This window comes from Hemitrygon akajei, chromosome 7, assembly GCF_048418815.1.
Source record: "Hemitrygon akajei chromosome 7, sHemAka1.3, whole genome shotgun sequence".
Taxonomy (NCBI): Eukaryota; Metazoa; Chordata; class Chondrichthyes; order Myliobatiformes; family Dasyatidae; genus Hemitrygon; species Hemitrygon akajei.
This window is the reverse complement of record NC_133130.1, coordinates 139,863,848-139,883,418: the sequence shown is the minus strand read 5'-3', so window position 1 is coordinate 139,883,418 and position 19,571 is coordinate 139,863,848. Positions and strand designations below refer to the sequence as shown.

Genomic DNA, 19,571 nt, shown 5'->3' with positions numbered 1-19,571 from the left:
TTTATCTTTCTTCAATATTAAAGAAATGGAAGCTCTATAAAAAGATTGTGGCAGATTACCCAATCTAATTGCTTCTTCAAAAACCCTGCATAACCAAGGAGAAAGAGTAGTGGAAAAACATTTTAAAAATTCTACTGTATACCCATCTGGACCTGGTGCTTTCCCAGAATTCATAGAGGAAATAACCCCTTTAATTTCTGCATCCGTAATAGGAGTTTCTAATATTGAAAGATCATCTGATGATAATTTTGGAAAATTCAATTTCCCAAGAAAATCGCACATGGTATTATAATCATGAGGGAATTCAAAATGATTCAAGGAGGTATAAAAATCTTGAAATGATTTGTTTATCTCATCATGGTTAACTGTCAGATCCCCATTCTGCTGACGAATCTTAGTAATTTGACGTTTAACCAAAGCATTCTTCAATTGACTAGCTAACAGTTTACCCGATTTATCACTATGTATATAAAAATCAGATCTGGTTTTCATTAATTGATTTTCAATCGAAGATGTAACTAATAAACTATGTTCCATTTGAAGTTCAATCCTTTGTTTGTAAAGCTCCTTACTAGGAGTAGTCGAATATTACTTGTCAATCTCTTTAATTTTATCAACCAATAAAAGAGTTTCCTTCTTAATGCGTTTTCTCAGACCAATGGAGTAGGAGATAATCTGTCCACGTATATATGCTTTAAAAGTGTCCCAAAGTGTTCCGCAAGAAATACCATCCATGGAATTAGTTGAAAAGAAGAAATCGATTTGTTCCTTCATAAATTTAATAAAATCCGGATCTTGCAGTAAGGTAGAATCAAATTGCCATTGTCTAGCACTAGAAGCTGTATCCGTAAATTTAATAGAAAGTTTTAATGGAGCATGGTCAGAGATAGCTATAATATCATAATTACAACCAATTACCGATGGAATAAAACAAGAGTCAATAAAAAAATAATCAATTCTCGAGTAGGAATGATAAACGTGAGAAAAATGAAAACTCTTTGTCCTTAGAATGCTGAAATCTCCAAATATCAAAAATTCCATTATCAGTCAAAAAAGAGTTAATATAAGTGGCCGACTTATTAGGTAAAGTCTGAGTAGATATAGATTTGTCCAACAAAGGATTTAAACAACAATTAAAGTCACCACCCATTATTAATTTATATTCATTTAGATTAGGTAGAGAAGTAAATAAGGACTTTAAAAAATCGGGATAATCCACATTTGGAGCATAAAAATTAACCATAGCAACCTTTTTGTTAAAAAGTAAGCCAGTAATTAACAAAAATCTACCATTCAGATCCAAAAAGATATCGTGCTGGATAAATGCAATAGAGGAGTCAATAAAAATTGAAACTCCCCTTACTTTAGCATTCGAATTCAAGTGGTACTGTTGACCCCTCCGAAACCTAAAAAAGCGATAATTATCCTCTTTCCTCACATGAGTTTCTTGTACAAAAATAATATGTGCATTAAGTCTTTGGAATACTTTGAAAATCTTTTTCCGTTTAATCGGATGGTTTAAGCCATTAGTATTCCAAGAGACAAAATTAATGGTCTGAGCCATATTTCTGAAATCAACCCTTTGGTATATAAAGGGTTAACCAAATTATGAACTCACGCATCCAGAAGAGGAACAAAAATAAGGGGCGGACCCGGAAGTGACGACATCACGGACATTTTAGTAGTTTAAAATCAGCCCAAATGAAGAAACTAAAAAAAACTGATGTAAAGAACATAAGATTTAGAAAAACACCCCCCACCCAAGAGGAGAAAAGATCTCCCCAGCCAGGAAAAGGCTGGGAAAAAGGAGAGATGAAACTAAATCTACCCCCATATCAGCAGAAGGCAACTCCGTATATAAAGGTTAAAAAAGATCCACCCAAACTCTAAAGAAATAATAATCACTATACTAAAACCAAACTTCTTAATATAATTGGTAGTAAAAAAACCAAAAAGAATATAATCACTAGTAACTTATAAATCGGGTTAAAACCCAAACAAACCAAAAAAAAATTTAAACTGTGATAAGAAATGCATTATAGGAAGAAGATGAGAGAAAAAAAATGGCGAAATCAAAAAAAAGCCAAAAATATTTTAGAGAAGAAACCGCCATCTTCGTAAAAAAAATTCACCTTCAAAGGATTAATAAAAATGACCAAAGCTAAAGTACAGTGATTGAAGTAAGTAAAATAAAAAGATTAGTACATCAAAAAAAAACTTTAACTAGAGTATAAAATATAGAGTAAACCTACACCAATAGCCAGAAACAAAATCTGGTTTTGGAAATAAAAACCATCTTGCAACGATCAAAATCACTCATTTATTAGAGATGAGAATCCGTAGCAGTAGGGAAGTTCTCATTCAAAAAGCTTCTCGCTTCAGATGTAGAAAAGAAAACACGCTGAGATGCATTGGGAGGCGATATTCTGAGCTTTGCAGGGTATAAGCGCGCAGGTTTTAGATTTTTCTCATAACATTCGGACATCAGAGGTTTAAAAAGAAGCCTTGCCTTCATTACTTCTGGACTAAAATCTTCCACTAATCGAAAATTGAATTCTTGAAATTTGACCATCCCTACACGCTGAGCCACACGAATAAGTTGCTCTTTAACATGCACATAATGAAATTGGACAATTACAACCGGTGGTTTAGCTGAAGCACTTGGTGATCGACGCATAATTCTGTGAGCGCGATCAAGTAACGGAGGACTGTCTGGGAATACAGAAGGGAACGCATCTTTTAAAAGTTGAGCAAAGTACTTCGAGGGGTCCCCTTGTTCAATACCTTCTGGGAGACCAAGTATGCGTAAGTTCTGTCTTCTGGACCGATTCTCAAAGTTGACACTCTTGGCTTTAAGTGTTTCCACCTGTTTAATCGTCGAAAGTAATTTCTGCTCCAGTTTTTCAATTATCAAGTCTCGCTTCCGAGCATCCTCTTGCAAAGTTGCGATTAGAACTTGCTGCTGGTTAACTACTGAATCCGTCTTATCCATATAATCTTGAAAAGCCTTTATATCTTGTTTGAAAATTTGTCATCGTTCTTCAAATTTTTCATTTCAAACCTCCAATAGTATTTCATAGGTCAATTCAGTGCGCTTAGGATCGGTCTTTTTCTTCTTCCTGTTCCCGTTAGGATCTTTCCCAGGTTCTCGCCCTTTAGATCTAAGAGCCATTTCTGAATTCATTTATTCAAAATTCACAATAAACTCTTAAAGATAAGTCCAAGAAAGTAGCAAGAATCTTCTGGTGTAGGTAAAAGTACGTTAAGTAAGGGTGATCATAGGTTAAAAAAAGTAAAGGTTATGGAGCGAATCTGAAACAATGCTCACTCCATGAGCGTCTCCTGCTGACCTCCCTCCTTTAGTCATTGAGGCATACAATGAGACATAAGAAGACTGCTAATTAACCATGTGAGGGAAGTACTGCTCAGTAATGTGGTTATATGACAATAGCTGATCTATACTTTATGCATGTGAGTTGCTGGTCAACGATTAGGGATTGTGCATGAGCGGACATTACTGATTATGTGTAAGTGCTGCTGATCATCAGATCATTGATTATTGTATTTGAGTGGTGCTGATGAAAGATAATTGATTGCATACATCACACTGTTAGTTTCATGTTTGAGTACTGATAAGTGATACTTGATTGTGATAGTGCTGATCAGTGATAATTGACCCACCACATGCAAGTAGTATCGATCAATTAGTGTGTATGAGAACAGCTGTTCAATAACACTTGATTATGTGAGTGAGTGCTGACGATTAATGATCATAAGAGCAAAAGAACACAAGAAACTGAGCAAGGGGAGACCAATTAATCCTGCTTCTCCATTCACCAGGATCAGTCCAATCCTGGCCCCAACATCACTTTCTTGTGTTCTCTCTGAACTCTTGACTTATTTGTCTATCAACTTCTGTGTTGAAAATATTTAATGATTCCACATCCACGGTGCCCTGGGGCAGAGATTGTAAAGGATCCCAACCCTCTGAAACAAGAAATCCATCCTCATCTCTGTATCAAACAGAAGACCCTATTTTTTAAAAACTGTACCCCATAGTTCTCGGTGTTCCCACCAGGAAAAACATCTTCTCAACATTCACGCCTCTTTCAGAATCTTTCATATTTCAATGAGATAACTTCTCATTTATCTAAGGCCAGACTTGCTGAACCATTCCTTAAATACCAGGCCCTCCTTCACTGGAATCAACCAAGTGAACTGTCCATGAACAACAACCAGTGCATGGGTAGTGCTGGCCTATGACAATTGATTGTGTGTGAGTAGTGCTAATCAATCTAACGTGTGTGAGTTTTGCTGGTCACTGACTACTGGCTATGTCTGTGAATGCCATTGATCATATGTGGATAGCATAGCTCAATAATTGAGTGGCACTGGTCATTGATAATAGATTGTCTGAATGTTTTACTGAATAAATGCAATTAGTTGTGAGCAGTGCTGAGAGAAGATGATTATGCTGATGTGTGATCAGTCTTTCACCAAGCAAAGATCATTGCTTTTGTGTGTGTTGTGCTGTTCAGTGATAATCAATTGCATCAATAATTGCTTGTATATGAGTACAGATAATCAATAATTAGTCCTATGTGATTACTGCTGATTGATAATAATTGATTCTGTATGCCTTTGATCATTAAGAAAATCACTTTTCCAACTATATGCTCAAAGTCCAGCTCATGGGATGAGTAGTGATTTTGATAATTTTATCAGTAAAATTATGTGTATGAGTAGCAAATAGTTTTCAACAATGATCAATTTAAGTGGGTTAGTATGAGTGGTGCTGTTCATTATCAGTTGCTTACATGAGTCACTTACCAATGATGTATCATTGATTAATGAGAACAATTGCATCTCTGTGTATCCCTGTGTTATTGTGTGTTGATTTAATGTTGACCAATGATAATTGATCAGTGGGTAGTCCTGCTCATCAATGGTAGTAATTGATCCTATGAATGGTGCTGATCAAGCATAACCAATCTTGTGTGTAATACCGTTAATTTGATGATTTGCAGTGCTGGGTAATGATTGGGGTGGTGTGGTAGCTTAGTGGTTAGCGTAACACTAATTACAGCACCAGCTACCTGGGTTCAATTCTGGTGCTGTCTGCCAGGAGTTTGTATGTTTCTCCCATGATTGTGTGGGTTTCCTCTGGGTGCTCTGGTTTCCTCCCATATTCCAATGAGGTATGGTTTAATAGGTTAGTTGGTCACACGGGTGTAATTGTGCGGCATGGACCCGTTACCATACTGTATCTCTAAAATAAATTGAAATGATAATTAGATGTAAGCATCACTAAAGTGTAATACTTAATTATATACCTCATTAGTTCTGATTAATGGTAATCACACAAAAACACCAGAAGTTCTTTCTGTAAATCCCTCCCCTTCCTTCTCAGTTCTGATGAAGGGTCTTGGCCCAAAATGTCAATAATTCATTTCCATAGATGCTGCCTGACTTGCTGAGTTCCTCCAGCATTTTGTATGTATTGCTCTGGATTTCCAACATCTGCAGACTTTCTGGTGTTTCTGAATAATGATAGCATTAATAATGATACGCAAGTCTGCAGATGTTGGAAATAGAAAGTTCTACTTTCTTGCGTAAGCAGTACTGATTATTAATAATTGATTGTCGATGTGAATAATATTAATAAATGCTAATAGACAATGTATGTGGGTGGTGTTAATAATGATCATGTAGTTTACTGCTGACCAATGGTAACACTGGACAACAAATTTTTTCAAAAGTGTTGTCTCCTCAGAATTTTTTTTTGTTTATGATAGGCTGCTTGAAGATGAACACAAATATAATTTCAGAATATCACGTAGGAATTTGGAGAAACAACAAATTAACTTTTATTGAATATAATATGTTTAATTACATAATGGTGCTGATGCTTTGCAATAGTTCAAATAAGTTAAAAATATTTTGTTAATGATTTTCATTTGTACTCAGTGTCTGAGGCTTCTCGCTTAAGTGTCCAACAATAATTCGCCAGCATTGATGGATTTCAGTTGCCCTGGTATCTTTTCTCCATGACCGCAAAGTCCTGGTGAAACCTTTCACCATGCTCGTCACTAACAGCACCAAGATTTGCAGGGAAGAAGTCTAAATGGGAATGCAGAAAAGGAATCTGTAGTGACATGTTGCATTTCATGCTTTTATGTGCTTGAAACATGCTTTCAACCAGCTGCATGTAGTTTGGTGCTCTGTAGATGCCGAGAAAAATTTCAACAACTTCCTTGAATGCCTTCCATGTGATTTTCTCCGGTCCCGCTAGAAATTCTTCAAATTGCCTGTCATTGATGACCTGTTTGATTTGTGGACCAACAAAAATGCTTTTCCTAATCTTGGCATCAGTTATTCTGGGAAGCATCTGTCTCAAATATCAAAATCCTTCATAGAAGTGTTCGTGCCTGGTGATAGCAAATTCCATCCTTACATTCCTGAACCCAATAATTATTACTGAAACCTGTCCTGCCATGCAGCAGCCACGCTGTCTAAGCATGCTGGACGAGATAGGAAACTTTCCAGCTTACATTGTAGGCAACATTTTAATCGACTTGAATTATGACTTGAAATAATAAACATAAGTTTATTTTTAAAAATGGTGCGTGATAGGGAAATTTCATGGTGATTTTCATGATCAGTAGCCCAAATTTCATAAGATACACCTAAAGGTATTCAGGAAGCAAAATCTTTGTTGTCCAGTGAAATTGTTCTTGTGTGAGCAGCAATAAATGATGGATGTGTCAATAATGCTGTCACTGTTATTTTTATCGTGACTGATAACTGCACTTGGGGGTATCAAATCAATTATAATTGGTTGTGCATATGAATATTACTGATCAATGATAATTGATTTTATTAATCAGTATTAATTGTGAGAGAATGGTGCTGGTCAATAATAATTGAATGCACATCAGTATTACTGAGATTACCAAGAGACTAGTCTTCTCTGAGAGGCCCTAATCTCTGATTGTATGTGAATGAGAATGATCATTGATTATCAAGAGTCATACAATGTGGAAACAGGCCCTTTGGCCCAACACACCCATACCTACTGTTAAGCACTATCTACATTAATTCCAGTTTCCTCTTGTGTCCCCATCGACTTTGCTCTTGATAGCATGCTCAGTTGCCCTATTCTCAATTCTTTGTTCACTGGTTTGTGCCACCAATTATATCTGGAAAGCACTTCACTTGAAGTGTTTAATCTCTTTCCCAGCTCCCAACACTTATGTCTGTGGATATCAACTGTGGACATCAGTCAGACCCTTACGAATGCTCTACAATCATTCAACGACATCCTTAATCATAATGTTAAAAAGACAACACATCATTCTAAAATCTCTTCTCCAGCCATTTAATTGCATTTATGCCCATCTGCTGCATTTTGTATCCCTGCCATGTACAGCTGAGACAGCAAATCACAGGCTTGCACTCGTTACACTCCAATGAAGTAATAGTGCTTTCTCCAGTGTTTGTAAGTGATGAACATGATGCACTTGGGCAACTCCCATTCCTCCTCCCTGGGCTTCCTGTTTTTCTAGTGGTCACTCATTGTTTCTACAAATGAATGCTTACATTTTGGGGTGACCAAATGCTGGGATGTGCTATCTACATACACCCAATCTTTCAGATGAGGTATAAGATGTTAGCTGCTGCACAGATTCCCAAGTCTAGATGTTGGAGCTCATTCATTTGATGAGTGTAGCACACATAATTGACCTTGATGTAGCACAGAATGCAGCTGCAGCCTGTTACCCTTCAAAGTGTGGATAGAAGCTATTAAGCTCATTATGGAGTGAAGCATCAGTGCCATTTATACAGTTAGGTGTCTCCTTACAATGGCTCTGGATCACCAAGATTCAAAATTGTTTATTGTCATTTCCAGTACACAAGTGTAAAAGAGAACAAAATAATTGTTACTCCAGATCCAATGCAATATATAAAAACACACACCAAGTTAAAGAACACAATATTAAAAAATAGAATAAGAATAAATACTTAAAATAGTCTATGTACACAGATTACTTATACGTACATAAAGTGATGCAAGGTACAGGAGTGGTACATAAGGTGACTCTGACAGGAGTCAGAGGTGGCTGCAGGTGTGGTGGGGTGGGTTAGTAGGTGGAGGAATTGATCAGCCTTACTGTTTAGGGAAGGTAACTGTTTTTGAGTCTGGTGGTTGTGGTGTGGATGCTACATAGCCTCCTCCCTGATAGGAGTGGACAAACAGTCCATGAGCAGGATGGGTAAGATCCTTCATGATATTGTTGGCCTTTTCCCAGCACTTTTCTGTATATATGTTCTTGATGGTGGATAGGCTGGTGCCAGTGTGCATTGGGCATCTTTGACTACCCGTCGTAGAGCCTTCCTGTCTGCTGCTGTGCAGTTTATGTACTGTGCAATGATGCAGTACATTAGAGTGCTCTGTACTGCGCATCCGTAAAAGGTTTTGTGTACTGATGTACACAGTCCAGCTCTCTTCAATCTCAAAATGTAGAGGCATTAGTGAGTTTCCTTGATTGTGTCGAATGTGTTCTGGGATCGTGAGAGGCTGTGTGACGAGTACTCCCAGGAGTTTGAAACTGCTCGCAGTTTTCACTGCTATGTAAAGTGTGGTGTGAGTTCTCCTGAAGTTGATGACGATCCCCTTTGATAACCATCACCAGTCCAAAAGACCATAAGGAGACCAAAAGACCAAAAGGAGCAGAATTAGGCTATTCAGACCATCGACTCTGCTCCGCCAATTCATCATGGCTGATCCATTTTGCCTATCAACATCATTCTCCTGCCTTCTCCCTGTAACCTTTCACACTCTGACTAATCAAGAATATCAACCTCTGTCTTCAATACACCCAATGATCTGTCCTCCGCAGTTGCCTGTGGATCAGATTTCCACAGATCCACCACCCTCTGGCTAAAGAAATTCCTCCTCATCTCCATTCTATGTGGACATCCTTCTTTTCCAGGGGTTCCCAACCTGGGGTCCACAGACCCCTTGCTTAATGGCATTGGTCCATGGCATATCAAAGGTTGGGAACACCTATTATGAGGATGTGCCCTCTGGTCCTCTACTCCCCCCACTACAGGAAACATCCACTTCACATCCACTCTATCTCGGCCTTTCAAACTTTCTCTCCTTTTAGAAAGTAGTCTAAATTTTTGTTCCTTCAACCAAAGAGCATGACCATTCACTACCCGGCAGTGTATACCACTGACCACTTCTTTGCCCGTTCGCCTAATTGGTCCAAGTCCTTCTCAGCCTCTCTGCTTCTTCAACAGTACCTGCCCCTCCATCTGTCTTCGTATCATCCACAACTTGGCCACAACCATCAATTCTGTCATCCAAATCATTCACATACAACTTAAACTGACCCCTCTGGAACTCTGCTAGTTATCGGCAGCCAACCAGAAAAGGCCCCCTGTATTCTCACTCTTTGCCATATATAGATATATTATAGATATTATAATATCTATAATAGATATTTTTCTACCTTCCTGCCTTCTTGAAGAGTGCAGTGATGTTTGCTATTTTTCAGTTTTATGGAACTATTCCAGAATCTAATGATCATTACCAATGCGTCCATAATCTCCCCAGCCACCTCGTTTAGAACCTTGCAGTATCATCCATCTGGTCCAGGTGACCTATCCACCTTAAAACCTTTCAACTTCACAGACAAATTCTTCTTAGTGATAGCAATTACACTTGCTTCTGCCCTCTGATACATTCTGCTGATGTCTTCCACAGTGAAGATGGAACTAAAATATTTAGTTTGTGCGCCATTTCCTTATTCCCTTATTCCAGTGTCATTTACCAGTGGTCTGATATTTACTCTCATGTCTTTTCAACTCTTTATATATCTGAAAAATACTTTTGGTATATCCTCTTTGATATTATTGGCTAGCTTTCCTTCATATTTAATCTTTTCCCTCTTTATGACATTTTAGTTACCTTTTGTTGTTTTTTAAAAGCTTCCCAATCCTCTGACTTCCCACTAATTTTTGCTCTATTTTATGCCCTATTTTGCTTTCATTTTGTCTTTGATGTCTCTTGTCAGCCACAGTTGTGTAGACCTGCCTTTAAAATAGTATTTTTGGGATGTATCTATCCTGCGCCTTCAGAATTCTCCCAGAAACTCCAGCCATTGCTGTTCTGCTAGTGTCCCCTTCCAATCAACTTTGTCTGGCTCGTCTTTCATGCCTCCCCAATTCCCTTTACGTCACTTTAATACTGATACATCTGACTTTAGCTTCTCTCTCTCAAATTGCAGGGTGAAACCTGTCATATTGTGATTACTGCCTGCTAATGGTTTCTTTATCTTGCACTTCCTAATCAAATCCAGTTCACCACATAATACCCAATTCAGAATTGATTTTCCCCTAGTGGCTCAACCACAAGCTGCTCTTAAAAAGCCATCTCGTAGGTATTCTACAAATTCTCTCTCTTGAGATCTAGCATCAACCTGATATTCACATGACTATCGTAACATTGCCTTTTTGACGTGCGTTTTCTATATCCCGCTGTAATTTGTAACCCACATACTGGCTGCTATTCAGAGCCCTGTGTATAACTCCCATCAGGGTCTTTATGCCCTTGCAGTTTCATAACTCTAACCATAAGAATGTTGCATCTTGCAGTCCTCTGTCACCTCTTTCCAAGGATTTGTTTTCATTTTTTAACCAACAGAGTCACCTTATCCCCTATGCCTACCTGCCTGTTCTTTTGATATGATGTGTATCCTTGGCTGTTAAGTTCCCACCTATCTTCTTTGAGCCACAACTCAGTGACGGCCATAACAACATATCTACCAATCTCTAAATGCACTAAAAGATCATGTACCTTACTCCCTAAACTGTGTGCATTCAAAATACACCTTCAGCCCTGTATTCCAACTGCCCCATCCTCAGCCCTATCACTCCAGTTCCCATCACCTTACCAAATTGGGGGTGACTCCCTCCCTGTAGCTCCTATCTAGCGTTTCTTAAGTTTCGTTTACGAGCCGAAGGTTATCGATCTGCAGCTCCAGTTCCTTTACACGTTCTCTGGGGAGCTGCAGCTCAGTGCACCTGCATATCCTGGAGGCTGGAGGACTCCCAGATTTCCCCTAGAGCCATTCTCACTGCACTAACTATACACTAACAGATGAAGAATGAAGAAGAAACTTAATGGAAACTTACCTTGCCAAAGCCTGTTTCACCAAAGCCTTCCCACTCTAACGCTGGTCCACTCACATAACTGGTGCTCTGCTTGTCACTACCTTATTATTTGCCTTTGTTAATGAGTCAGGATTCGATTGGGCTGCTGAAAAAGGCAAAAGCCCACAAACGCTCATTTTTTAATCTCTCATCCCAGCCTATGTGTAGCCTCCTCTTTCAATTTGATTGGTCAGCCAAAAAAAAGCTACAAATTCAGTCTTGAATGCTACAAATTTATCCCTCAGCAGACTGCAAATCTCTAGGGCTTCTGGTTGGGAAAATTTGTGTTCTTGAAGGCACATACTCATCCACAGAGATCTTGAAGCCAGCGATGGCTATGGCAAATTCATTCAGATCCAAAGATGAATCCCTGAACATGGTCCAATCCATTGACTCATAGCAGAAAATTAAAAGTTATTAAAATACTGTGAATTAAATGCATATTGTGGTATTAATGAAATAACCTTCAACAGCCTGGAAAATGTAGCAGTCTGGCACCATCAAAGTTCTGAGTGTGATAAGTTCTAAGGTGGAGCTGTTTAATAAGCCATCATGTAGCCTTGGTGGTTGTAGTAGACAATAATTGATTGTGTATTGGCTGATCATTAATAATTGTGTCATCCTGTATAATTAGTACTGATGGATGATTATTGACTGTGTGCAAATATTGCTAATTAAAGAAAATTGATAGTTACGTGTGCATGTCATCAGTGTGTGTGTAAAGTGGTAATTGTGTATGAATAATGATTATTGCTGATAATTTGTGTGAGACTGATGAGTAAGTTTTATCAGTGGTTTGGGAATAAAACTTAATGCTTCTTCCTATTGTTTTTTCTGTCCACACCATTTACTTCTGCTAAAGCCATGCCAGAAGCAAAACATGCTGCAGACAAGAGTCTTCTCTTTGTTCACCGTGGTGCCAGCCAGCTTGTTTGACCAGCTGATTTCTCTGTTTGAAGTGGATAAAGCAGACTCAACCTCTCTGCTCGGTCTGATCAAGGATCTGTGTATCAAGAGGAAGTATAAGGAGGTGAGGTTTATCGTACTGTTGTATGAAAACACTTCCTCAGGTATTAATAACTTCCTGCCTCACTTCTGTTGTTCTGTTTCATTTATGAGAGGTGCTTTCCAGCCGGATGCCAGTATCTTTTGGTTATTAACTGAGCAAAACTTGAAAGGGGCTAAAACAAAATCTAGCAGCTTGATAAACATTTGAATAACATTTAGAAGTACTCTACTGCAGACCAAGATAAATTACATACCTACCTGGTTCTTGTCCCACAATTTATAAGTGATCCCAATCTATTATCATCCTCTTTGGCAACGTGTTTAGTTTTCAATTCTTTATTAATAGTGTGATTTCTTGATTCTTCAGTTCCAGCCTCCGCTTTTCCCGGAGGATTTAACCATTTTGCAGTTCAGAGCAGCTTCGACCTTTAAATCAAGGATCAGCTTTATTTGCCACATACATTTACATGTATTAGGAATTTGCTGTGGTGTGATGGTGCAACATGCAACAAAAAAAACAACGTTGAATCATTATAAAGAATTAAATAAAAATAAGTTAGGGGTTAAAGTACAGGTATGGAATAAAATTTGCATAAATACCAGCAAGTATTTACAATGTAAACAGCATTATAAAAGTTTACAGTGAACTGAAGTTAAAGGTAGAGGGGGTGGGAGGGTTTAATGAAAAAAATTGTTCAGATTAACTGCGTGGGATAAGAAACCTTAAAGTTGAGTGAAGTTTTTGTTTTAGCAACCCTATAGTGCTTCCAGAAGGGAAAAGGAAATTTGCTGAGTGGTAGTGGCAACAATGATTTTCCTGCCTGCTTCTTTGTCCTAGACAAATACAAGTCCTGCAGTGATGGTAGACTGCAGCCAGTGACCTTTTCTACTGACCTGATTGCTGTAGTTTTTGTATATTGTGGGAGGAGGCTGCACCAAACCAGACAGTAATGGCTGATGTGAGGATGCTCTCTATGTATAATTGCACCAGTATATTCTGAGGAAGATGGTATTTTACCAGCTGCTGCAAGAAGTACATTTCCTGTCGCACCTTTTTGTTGATGAAGGAGATATGATTCTCCCACATGAGATCCTGCGAAACAGTGATGTCCAGGAAGCTGAATGTTGAAATAGTGCTAACCGTAGAGTTGTTGATGATGAGTGAGTGGAGAGCAGATACCTTTCTCTTGAAGCCCAAATGTATCTCCACAGTTTTGAGGGCACTCAGCTCCAAGTTGTAGTGATTGCATCAGGACACTTGCTTATATTGATGTATTATTGAGGAACACTGCATAATGATGTATAACCATCAATCCCTTCAGTCACTGCCCGAGTTGTTGTAATCTTTGCCCAATTCAATAATAGCTGCTTTGAGACTGCGCTGTATATTCTCTTCCAGCATATGTCAAGCATTCTGGGGCATACTAATGTGCTAGGATAGGGGTTGTCAAATCCTTTTGATAGTGTGTGCCCAAGTTGGTGATAAACCTTTTAAAACTCTTGTGTGTTTTGGTAATTTTGAGTAGAGATTATCATGGATTAATGAATTAGTAATAACAATTATGGACTTAAAAGAGGGTGAATCCTATTGCTTATTTAAATGTATTCATTGTTATACTATAAATTAATGTACAGTCGGCCCTCCTTATCCACGGGGGATTGGTTCTGAGACCCCCCCACGGATACCAAAAAACACGGATGTTCAAGTCCCTTATTTAACCAGTAACAGAGCGGTGGTCTTTAGGACCCGGTGGAACCCCGGACTTTATTTAACATGTTCGGTGTGGTGGACATTAGGACCCGCCGTTGCAGCTCTGAATCCGCAGTCTGTTCACGAACATGATCACAATTGAAAATAAGGTGGAAATAATAAAGCGATCGGAAAGAGGTGAAACGCCATCGGTCATTAGAAAAGCGTTAGGCTACAGTCGGTCAATGATTGGAACAATTTTATTGGAGCATGTGAAAGGCCTTGCCCCGATGAAAGTTACAATTATTACTAAGCAACGCAGTGGTTTAATTATTGAAATACGTATGTTTCTTAAGTGTTTTATATGCATAGAAAGGTAAAATATGTACTATATACTAAGAAAAACGTTTGACTAACTGACGCTAAATAATACTGGATGTACCTGTTCCGACTTCAAATCTGACTTAAAGATGGACTCAGGAATGGAACTCATTCATAACCTGGGGACTGCCTGTATTTTTAAGTTATTTCTAGATTACTTATAATACCTAATACAATGTAAATAGTTGTTATACTGTATTGTTTAGGGAATAATGACAAGAAAAAAATAGTCTGTACATGCTCAAACAACGAGTGCTAGAGAGAAAACTTCTGGGTTTTCCCAATCCGCGGTTGGTTGAATCCGCGCATACGGAATCCACGGATAAGGAGGGCCGACTGTATAACAGAGACAGATTTAAATAAATGAAGCATTTTTGAAAACCAGGTCTGCCAGGATTTCAAAATGTAGCATCTAACGTTGTGTTCTCGCAACCATCTAGCTGGCTTGAGACGTTTCTTGTCTCTCAGCTCTGGGTTGTAAAAAAAAATCATTTGCTGTTTTATTTGGCAATAAGGATGATCTTTATGGGTGAGGTTTAAAGAATCAAAAAGAAACTGCATGCCATGTGCCCCAAATTTTTTACAAGTGCCATCTTGGGCACCCATGCCAGAGGTTTGCCATGCCTAGGCAAGGGCCTCATACGATCATGAAGGTAGTTGTGCTGGATCACTTGAACAGCATAAGGTGGATAAAACACTGGGTTTGACATGATATATTCCAAGTTACTGAAAGAGGCAAGAGAGGAGATTGCTGGGGCATTGACAAAGATCTTTATATCCTCATATCAGGCTAAGTCCTGAATGACAGAAGAGTAGCCAATGCTGTTCCTTTATTCAAGAAAAAAACATAAAGTTAGTCCAGGAACTTACAGGCAATAATCCTTACATCATTGGTAGGGTAGCTGTTGGAGAGGATTCTTAAGGATAGAACTTAGAAGCACTTAGAAAGGCATGACCCAATTAGGGACAACCAGGATGGCTTGTGCAGGTTAGCTGATGTCTAACAAACTTGATTGAGTTTTTTGAGTAGATGACAAAGATGATCGATGAGGGTAGGGTAATGGATGTTATCTACATGGACTTCGGTAAGGCATTTTACAAGGTCCCCATGGTAGGTTTATCTGGAAGATTAAGATGTATTTGATCCATGGTAACTTAGTAGTTTGGAATCAGAATTGGCTTACTCAAAAAAGACAAAGGGTAGTGCCTCAGGATGTTATTATGGTGTGAGTTCTGTGACCTGTGGTGTTCTGTAAGGATCAGTATTGGGACCTCTGTTGTTAGTGATGTATGTGAATGGTGGGTGAAAATGTAGATGGGTGGGTTAGTAAGATTGCAGATGACAAAACAATTGGTGGAGTTGTGGATAGTGGAGTTTCTCAATGGATACTACAGAATGTTGATCAGTTACAGACAAGGACAGAAAAATGGCAGATGAAGTTTAATCTGGCCAAGTGTGAGGTATTGCACTTTGGAAAGTCATATGTAAGTGAAAGGTATGTCGTTAATAGCAAGATCCTAAATAATTTGATATACAGTGCAATCTTGGGATCTAAGCCTATAGCTCCTTGAAAGTGGCAATGCAAGTAGACAGAGTGGTATACAAGGTGTAATGTATAACTTCATTAGTCAAAGCATTGAGTATAAAAGTCAGGAAGTTGTGCTGAACTAGATAAAATTTTGGTCTGGCTGCACTTGAAGTATTATGTTCAATTCTGGTTGCCTCCATTACAGCGAGGATGTGCAAGCTTTGGGAAGGACATACAAGGGGTTAATCAGCATGCTGCCTGGATTAGAGAGTTTGTGTTATGAGGAGAGGTTGGAAAACTTGAGCTGTTTTCTCTGGCACGTTGGGGGCTAAGGGGAGATCTGACAGAAGTGTATAAAATTATGAGAACCATAGATTGGGTAGGCAGTAGGAATCTTCACCCCAGAGTAGAAATGTCAATACTAAAGACATGCATTTAAGGCGAGAGAAGGGAAAATAAGGGAAATGTATACAATAGAGTTTTTTTATAAAGAGAGTGTTGGGTGTCTACAACAAGCTGCCAGGGGTAGGGGTAGTGGGGAGAGCAGATAAAATAATGGCATTTAAGAGGCTTTTAGATAAGACCATAGGACATATGAGCACAATTAAGCCATTTGGCTCATCGAATCCTGTTCGGCCATTCCATCGTGGCTGACTATTATCCCTTTCAACCCCATTCTCCTACCTTCTCCCTGCAACCTTTGACATCCTGACTAATCGAAAACATATCAACCTCTACTTTGAATATACTCAATGACTTTGTCTCCATAGCCATCCGTGGCAATGAATACTGCAGATTCACCAGCCTCGAGCTAAAAAGTTCCTCCTCATCTCTGTTCTAAATAGATGTCCCTCTCTTCTGAGGCTGTGTCTTCTAGTCCTAGACTCACCCACTATAGAAAACATCCTCTTCACATCCGCTTTATTTGGACCTTGCAATATTTGATAGGATTCAATGAGATTCTGTCGCGACCCCCCCCCCCCCCATTCTTCTGAACTCCATCGAGTACAGGCCAAGCCATCAAACTTTCCTCTTGCATTAACCCTTTCATTCTTGGAATCATTCTCGTGAACCTCCTTTGGACTCTTTCTAATGCCAGCACATCTTTTCTTAATTAAGAAGTCCAAAAACTATTCTCAATTCTCCAAATGTGGTCAGACAAATGTGTTGGAAAGCTTCAGCATTACATTTTTACTTTATATTCTAGTCCTATCAAAATGAATACTAACATTACATTTGCCTTCCTTGCCACTGACTCAACCTGCAAGTTAATCTTTAGGGAAGCCTGTACAAGGACTCCCAAGTCTCTGTACACCTCGGATTTTTGAATTTTCTACCCACTTAGAAAATAGCCAACACCTTTGTTCCTTCGACCAAAGTGCATGCCTATACACTTACGACACTGTATTCCATCTGCCACTTCTTTGCCAGTTCTCTGTCCCAAGTCTTTCTGCAGACTTCATGCTTCTGTAATACCATTTGCCCCTCACATATCTTTGTATTGTCTGCAGACTTGTCCACACAGACATCAATTCTGTCACTCAAATCATTGACATACTGTATAAAGTGAAAAGAAGTGGTCCCAATACTGACCTCTACAGAACAACACTAGTTATCGGCAACCAACTAGAATAGGCGCCCTTTACTTCCACTATTTGCCTCCTGCTAGTCAGCCAGTCTTCTATCCATGCTAGTATTTTTCCTGTAACACCATGGGCTCTTGGCTTGTTAAGCAGCCTTGTGTGTGGCACCTGTCAAAGGCTTTCTGAAAATCCAAGTACACAACATCCAATGACTCATGAGTAAGCAGCAAATGGAGGGAAATGTGTTATATGCAGGCAGAAGAGAAGCAGGTTAATTAAACAGGTTTGGCACAGATGTCACAGGCTAAAGGACTGTGCAGTTCTAGCTCACCAATCCCTTTGGTGCCATGACACTGACATTTTGTTGCTTAAGTTTTTAGCCCTTTACACTGTAAATTTTGGAGATATCTCAGCTGCGTGTAGATTATTTAAAAGCCTTGTTCTGAGATGGATGTTACAAAATGGAGCATAACTGAGGTCACAGTGTTCTAGTTTCTCCTGTTATGAACCCCATAACTGGGTCACTTACCAGCAAAGATAGAGAGGTCCGCTGAAGTCTGATGGTACCATTTTTAAACATTTTTATTTATAAAGGGGCACAAAAGTAAGGTTAATACAAACATTCAGATAACATACGTCGTCAATACTCAATCTAAAGCGCAGGGATAGTAATAATCAATAAGAAATAAGCTCTATTGTTGTCTAGGGGTTAAACTATTGTCCGATGGAAATATAAAAGTCTCGCCAGTTCATGGAGGCTTTTTGCCGTTTGAGGGACCGCTGGGTGTTCACGGGTTGGAGAGAGAAAATAAACTTGCCAGCCTTCTGGACTCAAAGCGTGAAATCGGGAACGGGAGTTCCTCGTTGTCAGTTCGGAATCCTTTTCGGGGTTATTAGCCACTCGATTCCCTAGCTAGGGGATCCAAATCACACGTGGCTTCCGAGCAGCTTCCCGTTCTTACGGGAACGATGAGCGATGGTCTCCGTCTGGTGCGTCGCTGGAGTACCGCCTCCTGCAGTCTCCGTTTTATCATGGCTGGCAGATTTGTAAATGTCAATCAAGGTAGGGTGATACCATCCCCACACCACATTGCCCGAGGGTGTCCATGTCCCTGATAGCTGGCACGTACTATAGAGTTGCAATTCACACAGGTGCCTCTAAGAACAATGGTCAAATCCGTTGCATTGTCTCTCATTTCCTGGGTCCAAGACCCGAATTAATAGCGATCTTGCGATTCTCCGGAAGGAGGGGGCTGGTCCCGCACCCTTCGGCCCCTCAGAGCTGTGGTACATTCATAACACTCCCATGTACCAAAGGTGTGCCAGGAGGTTAACTGGCTACTGTAAATTATCCCCAATGTTGGTAAATAACAAAAGAATCAAAGGGTATTTGATGGACATATGAGAGAGAGAATAGGTTGTAGGGCAACAGGTTTATAAGTAGAATAACACAGTTGAGATTGCTCAACCAGGAGCAAGTATGGACAAGATGGTCTGAATAGTCTTCTGGTTTATAATAATAAAAGTCAAATATCTGAGCAGAGCAAGCTGTGCTATGTTGAGGAGCGGGAATGATTGACAGGACGGCTTGTGTAATGTGGTCATCTGTTCCCCTTCAAGGACTGAGAGGGTGTCTGGTTGCAAATTAATGAGACTTTTCAGCACTTTCTACGCATTCCTTTGAGAAGAAAATAAATTCATGTAACTGGTCTGTTGTCTCACGTGCAGGGCAACTTGGCATAGTTCATGCCCTGTGATATTACTGGTCTGCTGCAAACTCCCAATCAGAATGTGTCACTTTTGATTTGAGATATCACAATGCCATTAGCAGGGATATTTTTATGGCCAGAAGCAGAAAATTCCCACTGGGGTTGCAACTCAGCATTGTGTGTTATGATGGGGATCATTTATCAATGCTGTATATTCTGACCTACTGAACTCACGGGGAAGGAAAACGCAAAATCATTCTCATGTCCCCGCTCTTGCCTTACATTTGAACTACTGAGCAAAAAAGAAGCATAATTTGAGCAACAGGCAATTTTTGTAGAATTTTTCATATATCCAAGGAAGTCTGTATGCAAATATATCAATAGGACAGGTTAATGAGATTGTATTGAAGGCTCGCTGTCAGTAATTTGCATGGTTTAAACTGCTAGCTGT

General features: G+C 39.3%; 1 protein-coding gene across 3 annotated transcripts in view; it reads left to right on the top strand.

Annotated features, from left to right (window-relative positions):
• exd3 (exonuclease 3'-5' domain containing 3) overlaps window positions 1-19,571 on the top strand; it is a 168,439-nt gene that overhangs the window by 26,527 nt on the left and 122,341 nt on the right. For all 3 annotated transcript variants that reach the window (XM_073052099.1, XM_073052098.1, XM_073052100.1), the window contains one exon: window positions 12,083-12,250. In XM_073052099.1, the coding sequence (XP_072908200.1) occupies window positions 12,083-12,250 (168 nt within the window). The remainder of the gene's footprint in view (window positions 1-12,082; window positions 12,251-19,571) is intronic.